Here is a 21606-nt window from a genome sequence, read left to right on the forward strand (position 1 = left end):
AGTGGATATTCCGATGTTCGGGGCGCACTCGGCGCCTTGGACACCGGCGAGCCCATAACGCGTTTTTCCAGCGTTAAAAAAAAGCCCCATACAAATTCAAAGAAAAAATGAACCTCGTATAATGGTGGATTGAGGAGTAGAAAATTATTGAAATTTTCATTTGTTATGTATGTATCACTGGTAGTAAATATTTAAAAATTTAGTTAAAATTTTTATCCAAAGCACTTACATAAATCATGCTATTCAACATTTATGACTCACTATAAAAGAGGATATATATATCTAAGTATAGGATAGTTTTCATTAGTTTAATGCACTGTCCAGAAAAGTGTAAGTTGCAGGTTTTCCTTACATCTGTGGTATTGTTGTGGCCACATATAGCAGAAGCTTTGGTTTTAGACGGAGACGAAATACTAATAATAGTTCAATTTTAAAAATAAGCATTGCTAGTCATAAAATAAATGAATCTTAATAAATAAAATGACTATTCACATCAATAAAAAAGTGAGTTTGTGACTTACAGTAGTAAAGTTACCGCTATCAGAATCAATAAAATGTTATCTGTTGTGTCAGTTTGTAATAAAAATATTTCAGTGATAGTCAAGGTGTATATTTAATAAATAATTTATGCTAGGTATCTTCATATTGGTCATGCGAAAGCTGCTTTGCTCAATCAGTATTACCAGCAAGCTTTTGAAGGGAAATTAATTATGAGATTTGACGATACAAATCCGGCTAAGGAGAACGCTGAATTCGAAAAGGTAACGGAAATTGAATTGTTTGTTATTATTGTTTATTTGTTGTTTAATTCCTCACCTCTTAATCTCTAACATTTTAAAAATATTTTATTAAGGTTATTTTGGAAATAAAATTTTAAAATTAATGTTTAACTTGAGGGAATTTATGTGATAAATATATATCGCCAAGCCGTTAAAAATTAATAATTAAATTTTCAAGGTCATCCTCGAAGATGTTGAGATGCTAGAAATAAAGCCAGATATGTACACGCACACGTCAGAATACTTCGATATGATGATACAATACTGTGGAAACCTTATCAAGGAAGGTAAAGCGTTCGTCGATAACACACCCCCGGAGCAGATGAAGATGGAAAGAGAGCAGAAGATTGAGAGCCGAAACAGAAACAATTGTAAGTCGCACGTTTATATGATATTTTTATCTATATAAGTATGTATTTTCAAAAGAAAAGTAGTATATGTATTATATCAGTTGTCTGGTTTCCATCGTACAAGCTCTGTACAAGCTTAATTTGGGATCAGATGGCCGTGCGTGAAAAATGTCCCAGAATATTATTATTATTATATGACAATCACCGTAAACATCGTGATATAAATTGATTGAGTCTTCTTTTAAGGTTCACAAATTTTGATTGTTTTTTTTTATATAAGAGTTTTTGTGTGTGTTTAGTATATTTAAAATATCTCTATTATAAGACATCACTTGGAGATCGTATTAAGCAGTCAGTAGTATTTTTTACGAGAAGGATAAACACTCAATAGAAGCATATTATGAATATTGCAGAAGATATATATTTCTAATGAGAATAAAAAATAATGTGACTGTCATCTTCTTCGTTCGTTACTTTATTATCAACTGTTTTTAGTTGACACTTTTTTGTGCTGGTATCAATGAAATTATATAAACAATTAATTTTATTGATTTTAAAATGAGACATTCGGCTAAATGTGTTTATATTATCCTATTTCCTGTGATCTCCAGTTACTGATAAATGCAATGCAAAATTTTTTGTAAAGGTTTTACTATACGCAGTATTGCGATCCGGCGCCAAAAGAATGTCATTATTCTGTCTGCTTTCGCAAAATTTATGGAAAATAATATATATATATATATATATTATTTTTATATATATATATATATATATGTTTTGTAACTTTACATTTCATATAATCTTGTTAAAAATAACGCTGCAAAAGTAGTTTGGTTTTAATATATAAATATGTTTTCCCCAGCGGTTGAGGAGAATCTGCGTCTATGGCGGAAGATGTTGTATGGTACTCCAGTGGGAGTACAGAACTGCGTCCGAGCGAAGATTGATATGCAGTCAACTAACGGCTGTATGCGTGACCCTACTATCTACAGATGCAAACCTGAACCTCATCCACGGACCGGTACCAATTACAAGTGAGTTTGCCTCTCATATACACAATATTCCAACAACAAGATTAAAGATAAAAAAAAAAAAAAATTTGGTTGGTGGATGCTTGCCATTCACGCCAAAAGTTGTGGGTTCGATTCCCACCCAGGACAGATATTTGTGTGCATGAACATATCTCTTAGTCCCGAGTCTGGGTGTAATTATCTTTATAAGTATGTATTAACAAAAGAAAAATAGTATATGTAGTTTATCAGTTGTCTGGTTTCCATAGTACAAGCTTTGTATAAGCTTAATTTGGGATCAGATGGCCGTCTGTGAAAAATGTCCCAGGATATTATTATTATTATTTAGTAATGGATAAGTAATAACTTGACGTCGTGCTATGTCCCCTTAGAAATATTTAAGTTACGTTTATTTTCTAGATAGTCAAATGATGAGCATGCATGTTTCAGGGTATATCCAACGTACGACTTCGCGTGTCCGATTGTGGATTCAGTGGAGGGCGTGACGCATGTGCTGAGGACAATGGAATACCACGATCGAGACCCTCAATTCTACTGGTTTATAGATGCTTTGAAGCTGAGAAAACCATACATATGGGAGTACAGTAGGTATGTATGATATTTTATTGTGATATTTCTTCAAAAATAAAAAACAATAATGAATATTGAGTTCAACAAAAACCAGTCATAATACATTTTTTTTTTAGATTGAGCATGACAAACACTGTGTTATCGAAGAGGAAACTTACTTGGTTCGTTGAGCAAGGACATGTAGATGGCTGGTAAGGGAAGCTAAAATATTTAGTATTTAAACATATATTTGTTTGTAGTTAAGTTACTCAGTAAGCGACAGTAGAATAAAGTAAAGCATTTCAGGCACAGCTATACTCTATCACAGCACGTAACGCGTTTTCTTTATATTTTTGTGCTTTTAACAAATGTTTGCTCAAAACAATAAATTATTTTAATGATAGCGAAATATAAAGCGAAATTGAAATCAAGTGACACTAATATTGCGTAATTGGCAGTCATTTTGGCCTTAAAAATATTCAAGTATCTTAAATATGCTATATCCAGGTACATGCGCTTCTAAGAACTTTTTGATTTACCCATATAACTAATGTCATACTTAGATCGTAGATCACTGGTGGTAGAGCTTTGTGCAATATCGTCTGGGTAGGTACCACCCACTCATCAGATATTCTACCGCAAAACCGAACCGAAGAACTTGGTATTGTTGTGGTCCGATTTGAAGGGCGAGTGAGCCAGTGTAATTACAGGCACACGGGACATAACATAGTTCCCAAGGTTGGTGGCGCATTGGTGATGTAAGCGATGGTTAACATTTCTTACAATGCCAATGTCTATGGACGTTGGTGACCACTTACCATCAGGTGGCCCATATGCTCGTCCGCCTACCTATTCTATATAAAAAAAAGATAAGTTTGATATCTGTGTGGTAACACCCGCGAGACGGCTGACGGCTGTGTGTGTCAGGGACGACCCGCGCATGCCGACGGTGCGCGGCGTGCTGCGGCGCGGGCTGTCCGTGGAGGCGCTGCGGCAGTTCATCCGCGCGCAGGGCTCCAGCCGCTCCGTCGTCTTCATGGAGTGGGACAAGATCTGGGCCATCAACAAGAAGGTAATCTTACCCGTACAGTCAATTGCTCATTCGTTCGGTTATTTACTCACTCATGCGGTCGCGTGCTTATTAGTTGCGTCACTTAGTCACTCATTCGCTTTTACGCACAATTAAATATGTTTAATATTGTTGTTTCTCATTCAAAATGTTTCTTACTTCAATATTGGTTTATTGACCTAAAAATTGACGTTAAAAATATTAACCATCCCTTACATCGTTACTGAGCCACCAACCTTGGGAACTAAAATGTTATGTCTTCGCCCGTTACGCGGTATGTTATGCCTGTATCTACACTGGCTTACGCAACCTTTAAAACGGAACGCAACAATACTAAGTATTGCTGTTTGGTGGTAGGATGTGTGGTAAGTGGATGGTACCTACCAAATGTGCTTGCACAAAGCCCTACCACGAAGTCAATGTGTTCCTGATATTCTAAACTTTACTTATGTAAATGCAATTGAGTACCACTCAAAAACACTATTTGTTGTTTAGGTGATAGACCCGATAGCTCCTCGCTACACTGCTCTGGAAATGAATCCAGTGCCTGTGAATCTTAGTGGACTTAGTGAAGACAGTAGTTTGGTTGTAGCGTTACATCCCAAGAACCCACTTGTTGGTACTAAAACACTCACGGTAACAAAAAGACTCCTCATCGACCAAGTCGATGCAAAGACATTGAAGGAAGGAGAGAATGCTACGTTTATTAACTTTGGAAATGTTATGATTGACAAAATTCACAAGTAAGTAATATCATATTTTATGTTAGTTTAAAGTTAAATTGTAAAAGAAATATTTTTTTTGATTTTTTTTTTTAATTGGACTAATAAAGTATATATAAATTCGAAAGCTGGATAGTAAACCTGGGCTAGGTTAATAGGTAGTATTAATGTCTCACTGCCGAGCTAAGGCCTCCTCAACTTTTGAGGATGTTTGGGATCTCCACCATGCTGCTTCTAGTCTTGAACCATATTGAAGAATAAAAAAACACTCATGTTTTATATATACGGGACGGGTAGCTAGTGCATCATAATTATCTTATTATTAAAATTATAACCAAAATAACCTTTGTGTTATTTACCAGGGCACCAGACGGTACTGTGACAAGTATAGATGGAACAACGAACCTCGAGAACAAAGATTATAAGAAAACAATTAAAGTGACCTGGCTCGCTGATACACCAAGGTCTGATGTGGTCGAGACATACTGCGTGTATTTCGACCATATCATATCAAAACCATTACTCGGCAAGGACGAAGACTTCAAGCAGTACATTGGTCATCCAACTAGGGTAGGTTTTTCAAGGCCAAATTAAATATACATATATATACAAAAATTTGTATTATGTCTTTGAATTAAAGCTAGTGTTCATTTGGAAAGGTACCATATTTATATATTCAATAGACTTTCTATAGGTGAGTCATATAATTTAAAAGCCTGTAATATTAGAGAATTAATATCTTAATAATAATAGATTTATATTTAATAACTCCCACGGAGAGGCGCATTACATGTAATTTTTGCTTGTCACAACAATAACGGACAATCGATAAAATTAAAGTAATTTATATATATATAGTGTTTCGAAGTTACATCTATATTTTAATGTTTTCATGCCAGTGTTCCAGTAGTTCTTCATATTTGGAAATATTTTTTTTTTCAAAACAATTCTTAAATATATATTTTTATCTTTAAAATAGTGTTTATTTTGCTTTCTAATGTTAAAATCTAAAGATAGTACAATAAAATGATCTTAATACAGTGGGAGGTCCAAATGATTGGCGAGCCGTCGATGAGCCAGCTGAGGGTGGGCGACGTGATCCAACTGCAGCGTCGCGGGTTTTTCCGGGTGGATGTGGCCCCCGCACCCCCCTCCCAGCACACCGGACGCGCCACCCCGCTCGTGTTGTTCCACGTGCCCGACGGACACACCAAGGAAATGCCAGGGCAGGTCAGTGTCTCTATGATCGCTTTGCATAACATACTTTAATCATATCATTGCCGATCGAGTCAAGTAAACGTGAAGATTGGTTTACGATGTTATTTTACCAAAAAGAAAAACTAATATCGGTAAGTTTTTAACTTTCTTTTAAATATAAACCCTACATATGACGTATACTAAACAGTACGATACGATAAGAAGGTCCAAAGAGCACTGTTGCCAATATAGCAAACTACATACCATCCTAGTTATCCTGGTGCAGTTAAAGAAAACCATCCACACCATCCAGTAAATCATTTTTATCAGAATAGTATTGCTAGTTAACGAGAACCCTTTGCATTAGCTAATTAGTATTTAATTAATACTAAAATTTTTGTGATTATAATTCATCTCGTGCTTTACGGTGAAGGAAAACATCGTGAGGAAACCTGCATGTGTCTAATTTCACTGAAATTCTGCCACATGTGAATTCTACCAACCCGCATTGGAGCAGCGTGGTGGAATAAGCTCCAAACCTTCTCCTCAAAAAGAGGAGAGGAGGCCTTTAGCCCAGCAGTGGGACATTCACAGGCTGTTACGGTAATACTAAAAGTATTGTATGTATTTTTGTTGATTTATATCGCCGGATCGCCCTTCCAAAAAAAATTTTTTTTTTCGTGTAGCTTAGTAGTTATACAAATAAAAGTTGTCCTTCTTTGATCCTGTTTCATTTTATAACCCTAAAACCATTATTTACATCCTGCTAACCATTTTAACTACTGATGCAAACATAATAAATATTTGTTACGGTAAGCATACATAGCGAAAGTATAAACTTTGTCCTAAGAATTATTATAAAAAAGCTTTTGATTAGTATCACTACACAACAAAATTACAGCTAATAATATATAACACGTCCAATAAGAAATTTAACTTACATTAAGGGACCCCGGTATCTAGCATTTGAAAAACAAGTCGTTTATTTTTAAATTTTTGTAAAAAACCTAAACAGAAATGACATTCAAGAAATAATGTCTTTACTATGGTCAGTTTTTAAATTTTCTAAGCAAATAAAATAATGTATGACAAGATATTTTTATTATTGCAACTAATATAAACATTAACTAACATAAATTCAAGATTAACAAAAATAAACAAATGAGTGGTTACTCTCATAATATAAAATATATAAAGAGTCTTAACCTTAAATCAGTAGCAATTCAACAGACATTTCAACTCTTGAGAAAACAATGAAAATTATTCAACAATCAAACATCTCATATATAAACGGATTTGCATAAACAAATTCAATAGGTAATCTGTGATTCGGATAAATAACTAGCATTTGATTAAGTAAGCTAATTAGGGAATTAATCTTTTGAACATCCATTGACTTCTGCATTTTTGTTCTGGAAGGTGCCCAATGACTGTAGTAGGCATCATGAACTGTTTTCGATATCTTTTCGCTTCTTTTAAATATGTTCTTTACCATTATCTGGAATTTACAAAATAGCTTTTGTAAAACTTAAAATGTTTCAAACATTAGAGCATTAAATGTTCAACACAAGTTGCATTTTTTTTGCGATTTCATGAGCAAGTTTTCAAATCGTTTTCTTAAAAATATACCAATAAGATAAGAGTAAAAGAAAAAATCTTTTATTTATTTATAAAATTGCACGCACAGACAACAATCATTACAACACAATATATTCAGCAGGTTCAAAGAGTGCAAAGGCAATTTAGCAATATCTTCTATTAAAATATTGTTACAGAAACTTAAATATTAAAATTAAACAAAATATAAAACAACTATTGAAGTATTTACTCAAAGTAATCAATATTCAAAAATACATACCTCGTCTTTAATACCAATGTTTTTCTTAAACATTCCATGAACAAAATATTTATTGGTAAAGTATGACCTATTTAACATTTCAAACGGTATGTTACCTAAAGTACACATTTGTCTGTATAAAATATCCCAGTTATGATAGCCAGGAAATAGTTTTTGACTAGTTGCCATTTCGTGTATTATCAAAGCAGTAGACCATACATCAATACTAAATCCAGCTGAGTAACCCAATATCACTTCGGGTGCCCGGTATGGTTTAGAACCTATATGTGGTGAGATTTCAGCCTCACATATATAATAGGAACCATCAAAACCACACAATTTCATTTTTGTGTTAGAACTATTAAGTAAAATGTGAGAAGGGTTAATATCTAAAAAAAAAAAGCATATTTTGAAAATTCTATGAGAAATTTTATACAAATATTGTTTGCAATATGTAATTTATAGTTATAACAAATATTGTTTAAGAGTTATAGTTACCAGAATGAACTATTTCATTATTCCTGAGTAATGTAACAGCTGTTACAAGCTGCCTAGCAAGATCTTGTACCATATTAATGTGAAAAGGTTTCTCTTTCAGTGCTTGTTCTAAATTTTTCGGAAAAAACTCCATCAAAAAGCACCAAAAACCATTAACGTAAAAAGTCTTTTTTAAATACACACAGAATAAATTATCTTTTGGAATATCAGTTTGAATCTCCATTAACATTTTTCTTTTTTTTACACCAAGATTAAATTTATCTGATCTATTACTGAAAAATAAATTGTATATAATATATAAAGTTCGATCAGTTCCCAGCAAACTTGAATGAATTTTAAATAATAAAATGATACAAACTTTAACATCTTAACTGAATACTGTTTACCAACAGAATCTTGGCATTTGAATATCCTAGAAAATCGACCATAATGTATTGATTCCACGCAATATTTTGTATGTAAATAATAAGACATTTTTCTTGCTAGCTCTTTGCATAGATTGTCTTTTTTGTATTGAACAGCATTTATAGGCACCGTTTTATGTTTATTGCATATTGGTGTTCCTAGCAATTCTTTTTTCTCTTTAATATCATTAGGTTTATTTACTTCTTTTTGAGTTAGTTTCATGTCATTCTCGTCTTTTTCTATAACAATATCGTCGTCGAAGCGACTAAGTTTCAACAAACAATCATTATTTTTTGTTACATTAAACTCATTTTTGTCTGTGGTGTCTTCCTTACAATCAGTTTCCTTAGACTTGCTTTGAATTTCATGATTTTTAATTATACTTGCTTCTTTGGATATTTGTTGTAATCTAATATTGTCTTCTAAAACTTGATCAGGGTGCGACTTGTGTACAAGACTTTCTATTTTATCTATATCATCTTTGTTTGTAGTTGTTTCTTTTTCTTCTACATTTTGATTGGTTTTTAGAGAAATATTTAGTACATTTTTTGTATCAGATTCATTGACAATTGCTTCATAATTATTTCCATTATAGTTATGATTGATAACTACATTTGCTATTGATTCTTTACTTAAAACTATTTCATTTTGCTCACTTGTTAGAGGTGAAGTGTCTGAGCCTTTTACTTTTTCTTGCAAAGTTCCATCATTACTATCACAATTAAATAAGCATTCAACTATTTCATCAATATTAAAGTCGTCCAAAAAAGTTAAGTCTACATGTTGTGGTGATTGGCTTTGCTGTACAAAATTAAAGTAATTACCATTAGTAGTTTTATTGCAATTTTCTATTTACAAAATTAAGTATATACTATAGTATATTAAGTATAACACACTTTTATATTTTATAACATAATTTTACTTGATTCTTGTATTTCATTGTATTTCATTGATTGATGTATTTCATTGTAAAGTATGAATCAAGTTAATAAAAGCATATTAATTACTATTAATCTACTAAATGATGTCATACATTTTGATTGAGAGATTGTTGTGACTAATTAAAATTAACACTTATCTACAAATAAACAAACACTCTTGATTATAGTAACACATTTTTTAAGTATTTATATAAAATTAAAAAATACAGCTGGTCGAAAATATTGATTTTTTTTTTTATAATTAATTTGATTTAAATTATGACATACAATTAAAATAAAAATGGTATATAAAAGTAAATAAATACATATTGATATTCACCAGAGGAACTTCCACCTTTTGTCTCTTAGGTGATGGTGGAAAACATACAGCAGTCGGAACAATAACAGTGTTGGGACTTTTATACTGAGCAAAATATTTTTCCTATAATAAAATAATTAGGACATTAATTTTAGTATATTTATTGTATAATTTTTTTTATTTAATATCTATTGACTTATTTATTTTATAATTATATAAATCAAGATATAGTTTCTCACCTTAGACATTTCATTCCTGCAAATAAAAAATGTAATTTATTGCTATATATTATATTGGTTTAAGTATCCAGTGGGCTCAGAATCTACTGTTAAACACTTTTCAAATTAAATGTTATCAGCTTAGTGAAAGTAGTGTATCAATATTTCTCATACATTGCGTACTTTACTTTTGGGTTATAAATAAAATTGCCACAATTTAATTATTTAATATCGTTACTATTACTTTTTTTAAGTTTTGTTTTTATTCGTTAATAATATACTAGAATGTTTTATTACTTTTTTACTTTCCATATAATTAAATTCCTCATCATTCTTAAAGTAAATTAAAGAGTGCACAAACTTACAATCTGTCATTTATTTGTGTAAGTTTCACAGCGTAGTTTTTCTTAAAATATGTTACTGTAAATTCTTAAGATCAAGTTGCCTTATTATTCAATCTGTATAACAAGTACTATGAGAATTATGCTTAATTATTATCAAGTAAATTTATGACAATATTTTTTCTGTTTCTATCAACAATACAATGTTTGTTGTCAATTTTGAGTTTTGACGTTGCTATCAAAGTTGCTTGCTCACAAAAAGGTAGGTAGTTATGTTAGCCCAAAGCATGAAGACAATAGAAGTGAATGCTTAATCAGCGGAATGTAATTCATTGTGTCATTCCATGTTTTGGGATCGTATGTCCTGGGAACCGTAACAGCCTGTGAATGTCCCATTGCTGGGCTAAAGGCCTCCTCTCCTCTTTTTTTTTTTAAGGAGAAGGTTTGTTAAAAGGAAAAGAAACGAATTGTTAAAAGGAAAAGAACATTCGACTAGAGCATAAACCTCTGTTCGGTCGTGTCAATTTTAATTATCATTAAATATTTTAAAATTCAAATATTATATTTTTTTTAAAAAAGTCTGTCTTGCTCCTGTAAACTTGTCTAGGTAGTTTTCATGTCAGTAAAACAATTTTATTTTGATTATATTCTGTCCATTGTCAATTTGATTATTCATTTGTTTACAAATGGAGAGAACTCGATTCATTTATTGACACTAATTGGAATGCAGTCGATTATTACTTTGAATAAAAAAAAATCTTTGTTTTGCTGGCGATTTCTAATGATTTATTAAATTAGAAATATAGATATATTATTAAATTTTGTATATTTTTAAAGCAAATAATAGCGTAAAAATAAAGTATCTACCATTTTGCCGTATCTATTTTGTAAGAATGAATACACATTAATATGGGCCTTAATAGGGATCAAAACACCGTCTGTGCATAACATTTTGTGTAAGTTTTAAAATAACGAAATAAAAAATGAAGTCTAAGGAAAGGACTAAACGATTAAATATATAATACGATTAATACTATCGAATTGGGAAAACAATATATGTTGTTTTCGATATTAATAAATTAAGGCGAAAAATCGTCATCAGACTAAAGTTGCAAGTCGGAAGACGACGAATTCTAATTATGTATTTAAGTTTATTATACTAATATATTTTATTGTCATTATATCTTTTTTTAAACTGATACGTTACGGTATTATTATTATTATATACGCAAGAAGAAATAAATAAGATAGGTATACATATTTCTTTTATTACACATTTTAAAGTTAACTTTTACGTAATTGTTACGCCTTTATTCATTCTAAAATTTTAATTTACAAATACACAAGGTGAAAATACTGTTAAATAAAATAAATTTATTTTTCTATTTTTTTTATTTTATAAAATTACATTTTTTTCAAATGACCTAAAGCTCTTTTTTGATAAGTATGTTAATATTATTTATTCAACACCGAACAATCAGCCAGCTAAATAATATACAAATTATTGTAATAAATGATTATTTAAATCTTGTATATTCAATACATGTTCCTTAAGGGAATATATATATATATATATATATATATATATATATATATATATATATATATATATATATATATATATATATATATATATATAAAATATATAACAGGACACTTTTATTACCTAAAATTTTTAATATTACTAGAACATAATATATCTTTAATAAAGTATTAAAATAAAATACAAAATACTATATATTACATTCTATATCACCATAAAGTTCCTGCTTTATGGGATAATTATTAATATTTACTGTAGTATAACATGGTGTATTTTTATATTTAAAGTTATTTCTTTCTTGTTTTATGATCATTATATTGTCTATTTTGTCATCATTCTGATAATGATTTTCATAACAATTTTCTGTCTCTTTAAATATATACATTGATTCTTTATTATTATTAGTTATAAATGACTCATATTTTGTGTCTTCGGGAGTCATTGTAGGAGAATAAGCTTCTGCTTCAAGTACCAATGTATCGAGGGAGTTTATAGATAAATTAATATCCTCACATTTATTTGAGACAGGAGTAGAAGAAGAGTGTTGTCTGGGAAACAGCTTCCATTCATTGTGTAAATCTTTCATTCTCTAAAAAATATTTAAACACATTTTTATAGTGTGTAGTAAGTATATTATTACAAAATCGAAAAGTTAATTAATTATATATTTAAGTATTTATCTGACTAACAATTTTAAAATGTTATATTTGAATAACATATTTTACATAAATATAATCATAACAAGTTAAAAACAAACCTTTCTAGTAGACTTCAGCAAAGTTTCAATTTCAACATCGGTGTAAGAGCTCAAACTATCAGAGCTAATGTTCTCATATATGAAACTGTTATTTGATTTATCACTCATTTCAATAGAGGATATAGATGACAAACTAATTCCTCTTCTCATTTTTATCTGATGATGATGCTTCATGCCCTGAGATAATAATTTTAACTTAAATTAACGAGAATACATATATAATGTATAATTTTTGACTGAGTTTATTTTAATAAGTTTTATAAACAATTCAATAGAATTGATACTCACTTGTCCTGCTTCTCTGTGTTTGTGGTCCTGTTGCTGAGGTATTTTTATATGTTTCTTTCTGGCTGTACACCTTGCTCGTAAGCAACATGGAACAATTCGCTCTCTTATTTGTGTTTTAAAAACAGGATATTTCTTATTTAATTTATATTTGTTTAGAGACTTTCTTATCTTAGTGTTGCATTGAACTCGTAATGTTAGTTTTTCCTTTCTTCTTTTAACAGTTTTAGACAAAATTAGACTTTCTTTTTTGTCTTTATATTTTAAAAGAACCACCTTCCTTTTATATCTGGTATTTTCATCTATTTTCCCCATTATTTTCGATACCAATAGAAAGAAAAAAAATGTGTCGAGAACAATTTAAATCGTACCCTCACGTAACGAAATTGTATCGATTGTGAATGATTTTATTAATAGGATTTTTGTTTATTTTGTACATCACAAATGAGCCTATAGTACTTTTCTACATATTATGAATAAAGAACTAAAACAATTGTTATATTATATTATATATTTTTAGAACAAAAAATACTTTAAACATAATTTATGCCAGTTATAATAATATAAACACAATATTTTTCTGTAAATAATCAAAAAACAAAAAATTTAATTTGCTTGACATTGAAAGACTTTTAACTTTTGTAGCATAAAAGTACGTTTAGAAATTAAAACTAAATAATCATGTCGTAAGAATATAAATGATTTGAAAATGTATAATTCAATTTAAATGATAAAAGTAAATTATTCGATGTAATAGTATATGTATGATGTACTTATGTCTATTGAAAGTAAGTACTTATGTCTATTGAAAGTAAATGTATAAGCCTGCTTGTATTTCGCACATGCAGCACATTTTCAAAGGTATTTTCATAGATACCATACAACTGATATATCGGCAATTGTTTAAGCGTTTGTGATACATATTCATTTATGATGAATGCGTTAATTAAATTAATGTTTACTTACTTATATTTGAGTAGTTAAGTAAGTTTTTTTTTAATATTAGATATTAGTTTTTTTTAAGTTACGTAATAAGTGATTATTAAATAGTAAGCATACTATTGAATAATTATTTAATACATTTAAATAACTGATATGAGTTAGGCGTCTACGGCCTGATGGTTCAAGGGCCTGCCAACGCAAAAAATTATGTATTTTTTAATCTTTTTTCCAAGATTAATAAAATCCTTGACCATTGGTACAGATCTAAAACATCATATTTATAACGATAAATTACACTGCTAGTCTGTAACTGGTGGTAAATATAAATGGTTGAAACATTTTTTTTATATACTGGTCAAACAAAATTTTGTTGGTGTTGAATATTTGCGCTTCGCACTGATTTCTTATATAAATCCGCTACCGACATCACGCAAAGCATCTCAACAATTAGATTGCGGCACAGCCATGCTATTGCACTGCGCTATGAAAATGACTTCAATTGTTATAATTAAAGATGAAGATTATATAAAGAAGAGCTGTCGTGTTTTTTTTTTACTTTAATAATATGATTTCTGATATATTTGAGTTAAATATGGGTCTCTAGTGTGTACGTAAGTAATTTCTTCGTATTTTCTTATGCATTAAAACATTAATCTTTCATCACTTTGTTAATTTGATTGATGTTTTCTGTATTTTTAAAGTGTCATACTAGTGATACGAAATTCGACCGTAATTAATTGTCAATAAAAATGAGACGACATGATAGAGGTATGTTATATTAATTTCAATTGCTTACATTTTATTCCTGGTAAGTTATAAAATTCGACAACAATTTAGAGATTAATTGCTACTGAGTTTGTATAACTTGCATAGAATAAATGCAATTATTTTCTTTAATAAATATTAAGCACCGAAATTTAACGAATTAAATATGTTAAGGTACGGATTCGGATGAACGTAGTAGGTACACGGCAGTGTAAATGTTAATCGGCTTCGGTCAGAAATCGAGCTTTGATCGGAACATTTAAATAATATGTAAAATAGGAACAATGTGGCTTAATTGGACGAAATAGATCATTATTATTTCGTACATCTCGATTTACTTACGACTTACACGCTTTATATGTCGAAGCGACGCCTAGTTGGGTTGTATTGGAGTCGCCCATAAACCAACGGCATCCTAAAAATGCTACCCCGTTGTAAAATTATTTTGTTATATGTACCTAGCATAAAATGACATAGTCGCTAATTTAAAACTGTTTTATAATTAGCACATATATAATTAAAAACAAAAAATAATGCAGATTGGTATTACGTTTATTTCCTTCCCATCGTATGATCGAACGTTTCGTTTTGGAAAGTGAAAGTAACTCCGTGTCTACCACGTCAAGAAAACGTTCAAATTTAGTCGCTATGGACTAAGAGTACACGTGTGTGTGTGTGTTTTTATTATTATTATTTTTTGCTTAACTTAATATTGTAAATATTTAAGAATTTAACTCAATAAAGATGAAAAGCTTAAGATTTAACATTGTTATTTGTTTCATATACTGAAATTAGTGGTTACATATGGTAAAGTATTCAATTTTAATTTGAAATGTAATGATGTATTGCTTAACCTGATTCTATTTTCGAAAATTTACCGGTTTTATACAAATGTTAAGTAGAATAGTAGAAACATTAAATCAAAAATGCGAAAAGATTTGTTTAAGATTTTTTTTTCAAGCATTTACATATATATATATATATATATATATGTGTGTGTAAATAATAAAAAAAAATAAATATGTACATAGTCTGATTTTATTTTATTTATCACACGAACGTTTTATTTTCGTTTTAAATTAATTATAATAAACTAATGTTAGCAAGTTACGCTTTAAATAGTACTCTATAATTATTTTTCTTTATCGACTTATCTAAAAATAATAATATTCCACATTCGTGGCCCTAGTCTAGATGTAAAGTTAAGGGTGCATAATTTAATTATAATATACTTTATAATAATTTCTAGTTGTAAAAGCATTTTTTGCGGGAAAGGGATTTTTTTTCGTTAACATTTTTTATATGTATCCTGTGATATATGTATAAGGTTATTTTATACACATATCAATAAAGTAAAGTATGTCAGATACATGACAAATTTAACATAAAATATTCGATTTATGCTTGAAAATATGTATAAACTAAATTAATATGGCGGTCACATTCAATAAACTCAAAATTTATGCTAGAATAAGTTACCTACTTAGTGTCGTTAGAAAGTACAAGTGTCCTCACAACGCGTCGTAAGTTTATAACCTGTAAAGTAACCTGTAGGTTTCGATATTGATATTGTAAATACAAAATGAACGTACTGAATAGAAGTAAAATCTAATATATTAATTTTTTTATACAGCCAAAATCCGCTCAAGCAACAAAAACAAAGCAAGTCACAGAAGCTATTAGTAAAACGAACGAAGTGGACAAGTTAATCAACGATATAGCCAAGCAGGGTGATGTTGTTCGAGGGCTGAAAGCTGCGAAATCTGAAAAAGTACAGATCGATACAGCCGTGAAGGTATTATTGGACCTTAAAGCGAAGTACAAAGCAGCTACGGGTCAGGTGTGTATCTCTTTTTATTTTTTTTAATTTTTTTAGGGATGCATACAATGAGATGACACTTTTAACATAATAATATTAAATAATACACATACCAGCTAAGTTTCCATCGATAATAATTACACAATCACAAAAACTTAACAAATACAAATCATACATAAAGTAACACAGGTAAAACATTATAAACTGACTGATTCACTCCCCGTTCAAACTAGAACGCAACAAAACTAAGTACTTATTGCTGTTTAGCGGTAGAATATCAATGCTTTTGAATATATATTAACCGGTTGGCGTGGTTGGTAGATACTTGCCTTTCACGTCGAAGGTTGTGGGTTGGATTCCCATCCAGGACAGACATTCGTGTGCATGAACATGTTTGTTTGTCCTGAGCCTGGGTGTAACTATCTATATAAGTATGTATTTACAAAAGAAAAGTAGTATATGTAGTATATCAGTTGTCTGGTTTCCATAGCACAAGTTTTGTACAAGCTTAATTTGGGATCAGATGGCCGTGTGTGAAAAATGTCCCAGGATATTATTATTATTATTATTATTAGATTTTAATTATAATGTCGAAATATTCTTTGTTCAAGTGGCAGTTTCGCACGCACATTTTTATCCTCATTTTACTTCTTTCGTTTAGAAACGATAAGAAATATTGAGTTAATGGATAATAGATAATTAATTACGTACATCCTACGTGCAAATCAACGAATAAATACTAATTTCGCGCCTTTATCATTCGGTATATAATTTTTCTCGTCTATTAATTTATATTCTCTATAAGCTTTAAAATAATTTATTAAGCAATATAATATAATATCAGCAAATTACTCAACCTTTCTGTATTATTAATGGCTTATATAATACATAAAAAATATTTTTACAAAAGGACTGGACACCAGGCGCAGCGACTGTACCTATAACGTCAGCAGCGCCCTCAGCTGCACCCTCAGGTGATGAGTCTTCGTTGAACGAAGAAATAACCAAGCAAGGGGATCTGGTGCGTTCGCTGAAATCTGCCAAGGCCGAAAAGGCTAAGATCGATGAAGCTGTCAAACTATTACTGGATTTAAAAGCCAAGTTTAAGGCAGCCACTGGCCGAGTTAGTATTTTTATCGAGTTTTCTTTTGCGTAAATATTCTGTTATTCTTAAGAATATGTAGTTATATTAATATCTTTAATTAGCTATTTGATTTTTTTGTAAGCAATTGTATGCAACCTACTCGCGCTCCATCTATTATAAGTTGATGGTACTGTGACAATACTCTTTACGTATGCGATAATAACACATATGTTTGTTGTTAATAAAGTTTCAATTAAATCTAATTGAATCGGATGAACGAAACGTGAACGCATATATGAGATTAGTGATAATTCAAATCAATTTCTTTATAATTATTATTTAATGATTTATGTTTTTTTTCTTTATAAACATTTTCCATTTAAAGGATTGGAAGCCGGGTACAACCACAGCGCCTGCTCCGGGTTCACACTCAGCACCCGCTTCGGCCGCAGCGCCCTCTCAAAACGCCGAGACAATCAACAAAGACATAATCGAACAGGGTGACTTAGTACGTTCACTAAAAGCAAGCAAAGCTGAAAAGGCCAAGATCGATGAAGCTGTAAAAGCCTTGTTGAATTTGAAAGCTAACTACAAGGCGGCGACCGGACAGGTACTCGTTTGATAAAACAAAATTTGATCGAATTGAACTTAGTTTGAAATATCCTAAAACAAATGTCCACATCAGTAGTGCTATTCTGTAAGAACTTCATCACTCACTTCATCACTTATTCGTGAAATGTTGACAATCGACTTACAGTGATATATTATTTAGATGTTATGATTGTAATGGTCAATGTCGCATATCAAATTCTGACAGTTCACGACCGTTTTCTGCGGTGAATCACAAATTTGTTCATAGAGAATAGCTCTACAGGTTAAAAATAAGAATTTAATTAAATTATCTCCATACTTTTTGGTCAATAAAAATTTAATGAAATCATCTCTATAACTCTTTTGGTCAATCTCAAGTTCGAAATTGTGAGTGGGTACGCAGTATCCTACGTACTAATCTATTAAGTATAAAATCTTAGGATTGGAAGCCTGGAGCGGCACCAGCAACAACTGACGCTACAACCAAAGAAGCGAACAAGGCTGCTGCAGTGCAGGTAGTTAAAACATATGATTACATTTTTGCCAGTTTCCGCCCGAGTTTGAGGAAGGAAGGGGTACCTCCAAGGTCCTTTTGTAACAAACAAACTTACTTTCTATTACTGCGTCCCGGTTATGTATATTCCGGTTCTGGCATAAGTTTCATAACATCTTAGTACCAATGGTTGGCGCGTTGACGGCATTAGGAATAGTCAATGTTTCTTACATTGGAAATCTCTAAAAAGTAAAAAATCTATGAGTGGTGGTGGACACTTACCATCAGGTGGTTTGTTTGTGGTATTTATTATATACTCGCAAGTTATGCTCGAATTGTATACTATTTTATAATTGTCTATGAATAAGAATAATGGATGTTTATAAAGTTATTTATTGGATGTATTTTGTCAATAAAAATTCTAATATTTTTATGACGATCGAATCAATAGTATTTCAACTTTCCAGTAATACTTGTTTAATCTAAATGTTTCCTTTTGTCGCACGTATTAATAATAATAATAAAAGCATTTATTTCGACCAAACAAGGATCAAAATACAAGACAATGTATAGTAAAAAGACAAAATTTTACAATAATAATATTTTACGGATTTTATATATTATAAATTAGATTAAATTAAATCGAATTAAATTATAATACCAAATTAAATACAAAATTAATTAAAACAACTCAAATATGATATAATGAAATAACTATTTAGATAGTTTTTACTACAGCTGTGTAAATAATGTTTAATCGATTGCCTACCAATAGAGTAATTATTTTATGATGAAAATTTATATTTCTTTTATAAACATTGATAAATTGGTTCTCAACCTGCTTGAAGTTAAATTATAAGTTAATACGAACAGGAGCCGTGTGGTGACGGCGACGAATATCACCACCCCATCTCATCCCGTGGGGCGTAGAAGTCGACCCGAGGGAATATACACCAGAGAACGGGCAGCAGCGTCTCCCTGAGTACTATGACTAACTTACTGCGATCGCCAACCCGTCTGCCAAGCGTGGCGATTATGGCATATCCCCTCAATGATTCGCGCAACTAAACCACGGCCCCTAGTCCCCGGCAGCCTTGCTATTCCTAGCCTTGGTAACAGCTGTGGTAACGGCGGGGCAGGGGGTGCTAAGAAACCAGAGATGACTTATGGATCAGAGACGTGGTCGCTCACAATGGGCCTCGTAAGAAGGCTCAAGGTCACTCAAAGGGCAATGGAGAGGGCTATGCTCGGAGTTTCTCTGCGAGATCTAATCAGAAATGATGAAATCCGCAGGTGATCCAAAGTAACATAGCCCGAAGAATTGCTAAATTGAAGTGGCAGTGGGCGGGGCACATTGCTCGCAGAACCGACGGCCGCTGGGGCAGAAAGGTTCTCGAGTGGCGACCACGAACCGGAAGACGCAGCGTGGGCAGGCCCCCTACAAGGTGGACCGACGACTTAGAGCGAGTCGCGGGAAGCCGTTGGATGCGGGCAGCGCAAGATCGGCCAACGTGGAAATCCTTGGGGGAGGCCTTTGTCCAGCAGTGGACGTCTTTCGGCTGATATGATGATGATGATGATGACGAACAGGAGAGCCGAGATGGCCCAGTCACGAACAGCTGCATCTTAATAGATGATTGTGGGTCAAACCTCGGCGAGCCATTGTATTTTAATTTTTTTAGAATTTTTTTTTTTTTTGGTATTGGTATAAATTTTTAGTTTTTTATGTAATAGGATAAAAAGCCGAAAAGTCAAACTCCGGTTTCCCAAGAGAGTGACGATTCCAAAGTTGCGCTCCTCTTGGTTCAGATCGCAGCCCAAGGGGATAAAGTGAGGAGAATCAAAGCTGAGAAGGCGGACAAAGGGGTCATTGATGTTGAGGTAAGTAGACTGAACAAACTCTAAACTCGCTGCAGAAATGTCTAATATGTCAGGAAATAATGTGCGATTATGAGGCTGTGTGAACTTGGCACCCGACTTTTGAAAATCGATTTTTTTCTTTTTGATTCTTATATATATTCGTATGTAGTTGATTGTAGTAAAATTTTTTTCGTTTGTAGTAGCTCTAAAAAAAGTTAGAGGACATCGAAAAAAACTCATCCCCCGGTTTTGTCGACACTCAAAATGAATAGTGGATTCTTGAAGTGAATCGTTTGTAGTTGATTGTAGTGGAAAAAAAAATCGTTTGTAGTTGAAGCAAAAAAAAAAATTTTTAAGTAAAAAAAAAAAATATTTTAACTAAAAAATTATAATTTTTAACCAATAAAATTTAACAATCGAAATTAACCGGTAGGACAAGGCGTAGAGTGGAGACGAATATTATTTATACTGTTTATTTTCAAACGAGATTGAATTAATTTTTAAGAGTTTGTTATTGTGTTCTTATTACGTATTTATACTTTTATCTGAGCGTAATAAGTCAGTGCCTTTTTAGTTTAAAGTGATTGGGAAGCGATCTTTGTTTCGTTTGTTTTAACCTCTTTTCGTTTGTAGTAGCGTTAATTTCGTTGGTAGTACCTTCTATTCGTTTGTAGTAGCGTTAATTTCGTTTGTAGTAACCTCTTTTCGTTTGTAGTACCTTCATTTCGTATGTAGTAACGGTCATTTCGTTTATAGTAACTTGGTATATCTCATTATCGTTCGTATTTGTTTTGAGAAAGAAAAATAACTTGTGTAAGAGTTTAAAAAAAAATATTTTTTACTTAAAAATTTTTTTTTTTTGCTTCAACTACAAACGACTTTTTTTACTACAATCAACTACAAAAGATTCACTTCAAGAATCCACTATTCATTTTGAGTGTCGACAAAACCGGGGGATGAGTTTAGTTTCGATGTCCTCTAACTTTTATTAGAGCTACTACAAACGAAAAAAAAATTACTACAATCAACTACATACAAATATCTATAAGAATCAAAAAGAAAAAATTCGATTTTCAAAAGCCGGGTGCCAAGTTCACATAGCCCGATTATGATAACAATTTAATTAATGCTCGAGAATTGACTGTATATTTGTTTGTTTTTTGTTGTAATAGCTTCAAAGAAGCAGTTCAAACGTTGAGGCTGTTATTGAGTGAGTCAGTATACAGGCACAA

At 31.3% G+C, this 21606-nt stretch overlaps 2 protein-coding genes across 3 annotated transcripts in view; one reads left to right on the plus strand and one right to left on the minus strand.

Moving 5' to 3' along the window:
• Positions 1-21606, plus strand: part of LOC126775929 (bifunctional glutamate/proline--tRNA ligase) — a 32692-nt gene that overhangs the window by 1567 nt on the left and 9519 nt on the right. The window contains exons 5-18 of the mRNA XM_050498110.1: positions 635-761; positions 958-1150; positions 1992-2163; positions 2590-2748; positions 2847-2921; positions 3637-3781; positions 4274-4521; positions 4863-5070; positions 5542-5730; positions 16161-16367; positions 17257-17469; positions 17816-18040; positions 18462-18536; positions 20249-20395. Of these exons, the coding sequence (XP_050354067.1) occupies positions 635-761; positions 958-1150; positions 1992-2163; positions 2590-2748; positions 2847-2921; positions 3637-3781; positions 4274-4521; positions 4863-5070; positions 5542-5730; positions 16161-16367; positions 17257-17469; positions 17816-18040; positions 18462-18536; positions 20249-20395 (2383 nt within the window). The remainder of the gene's footprint in view (positions 1-634; positions 762-957; positions 1151-1991; positions 2164-2589; positions 2749-2846; positions 2922-3636; positions 3782-4273; positions 4522-4862; positions 5071-5541; positions 5731-16160; positions 16368-17256; positions 17470-17815; positions 18041-18461; positions 18537-20248; positions 20396-21606) is intronic.
• LOC126775964 (uncharacterized) lies at positions 6784-10439 on the minus strand. Of its 2 annotated transcripts, XM_050498197.1 has the most exons (7): positions 10260-10439; positions 9916-9931; positions 9698-9799; positions 8391-9238; positions 8033-8304; positions 7556-7923; positions 6784-7195 (listed from the first exon to the last, which is right to left on the minus strand). In XM_050498197.1, exons 2-7 carry the CDS (start codon positions 9922-9924, stop codon positions 6962-6964), a joined length of 1833 nt encoding a protein of 610 aa, XP_050354154.1. In that variant the 5' UTR covers positions 9925-9931; positions 10260-10439; the 3' UTR covers positions 6784-6961. The 2 variants fall into 2 exon arrangements, with proteins under 2 accessions (XP_050354154.1, XP_050354156.1); XM_050498199.1 differs by lacking the exon at positions 10260-10439 and having other exon boundaries at positions 9916-10040.

Source organism: Nymphalis io, chromosome 19, assembly GCF_905147045.1.
Source record: "Nymphalis io chromosome 19, ilAglIoxx1.1, whole genome shotgun sequence".
Classification (NCBI taxonomy): domain Eukaryota; kingdom Metazoa; phylum Arthropoda; class Insecta; order Lepidoptera; family Nymphalidae; genus Nymphalis; species Nymphalis io.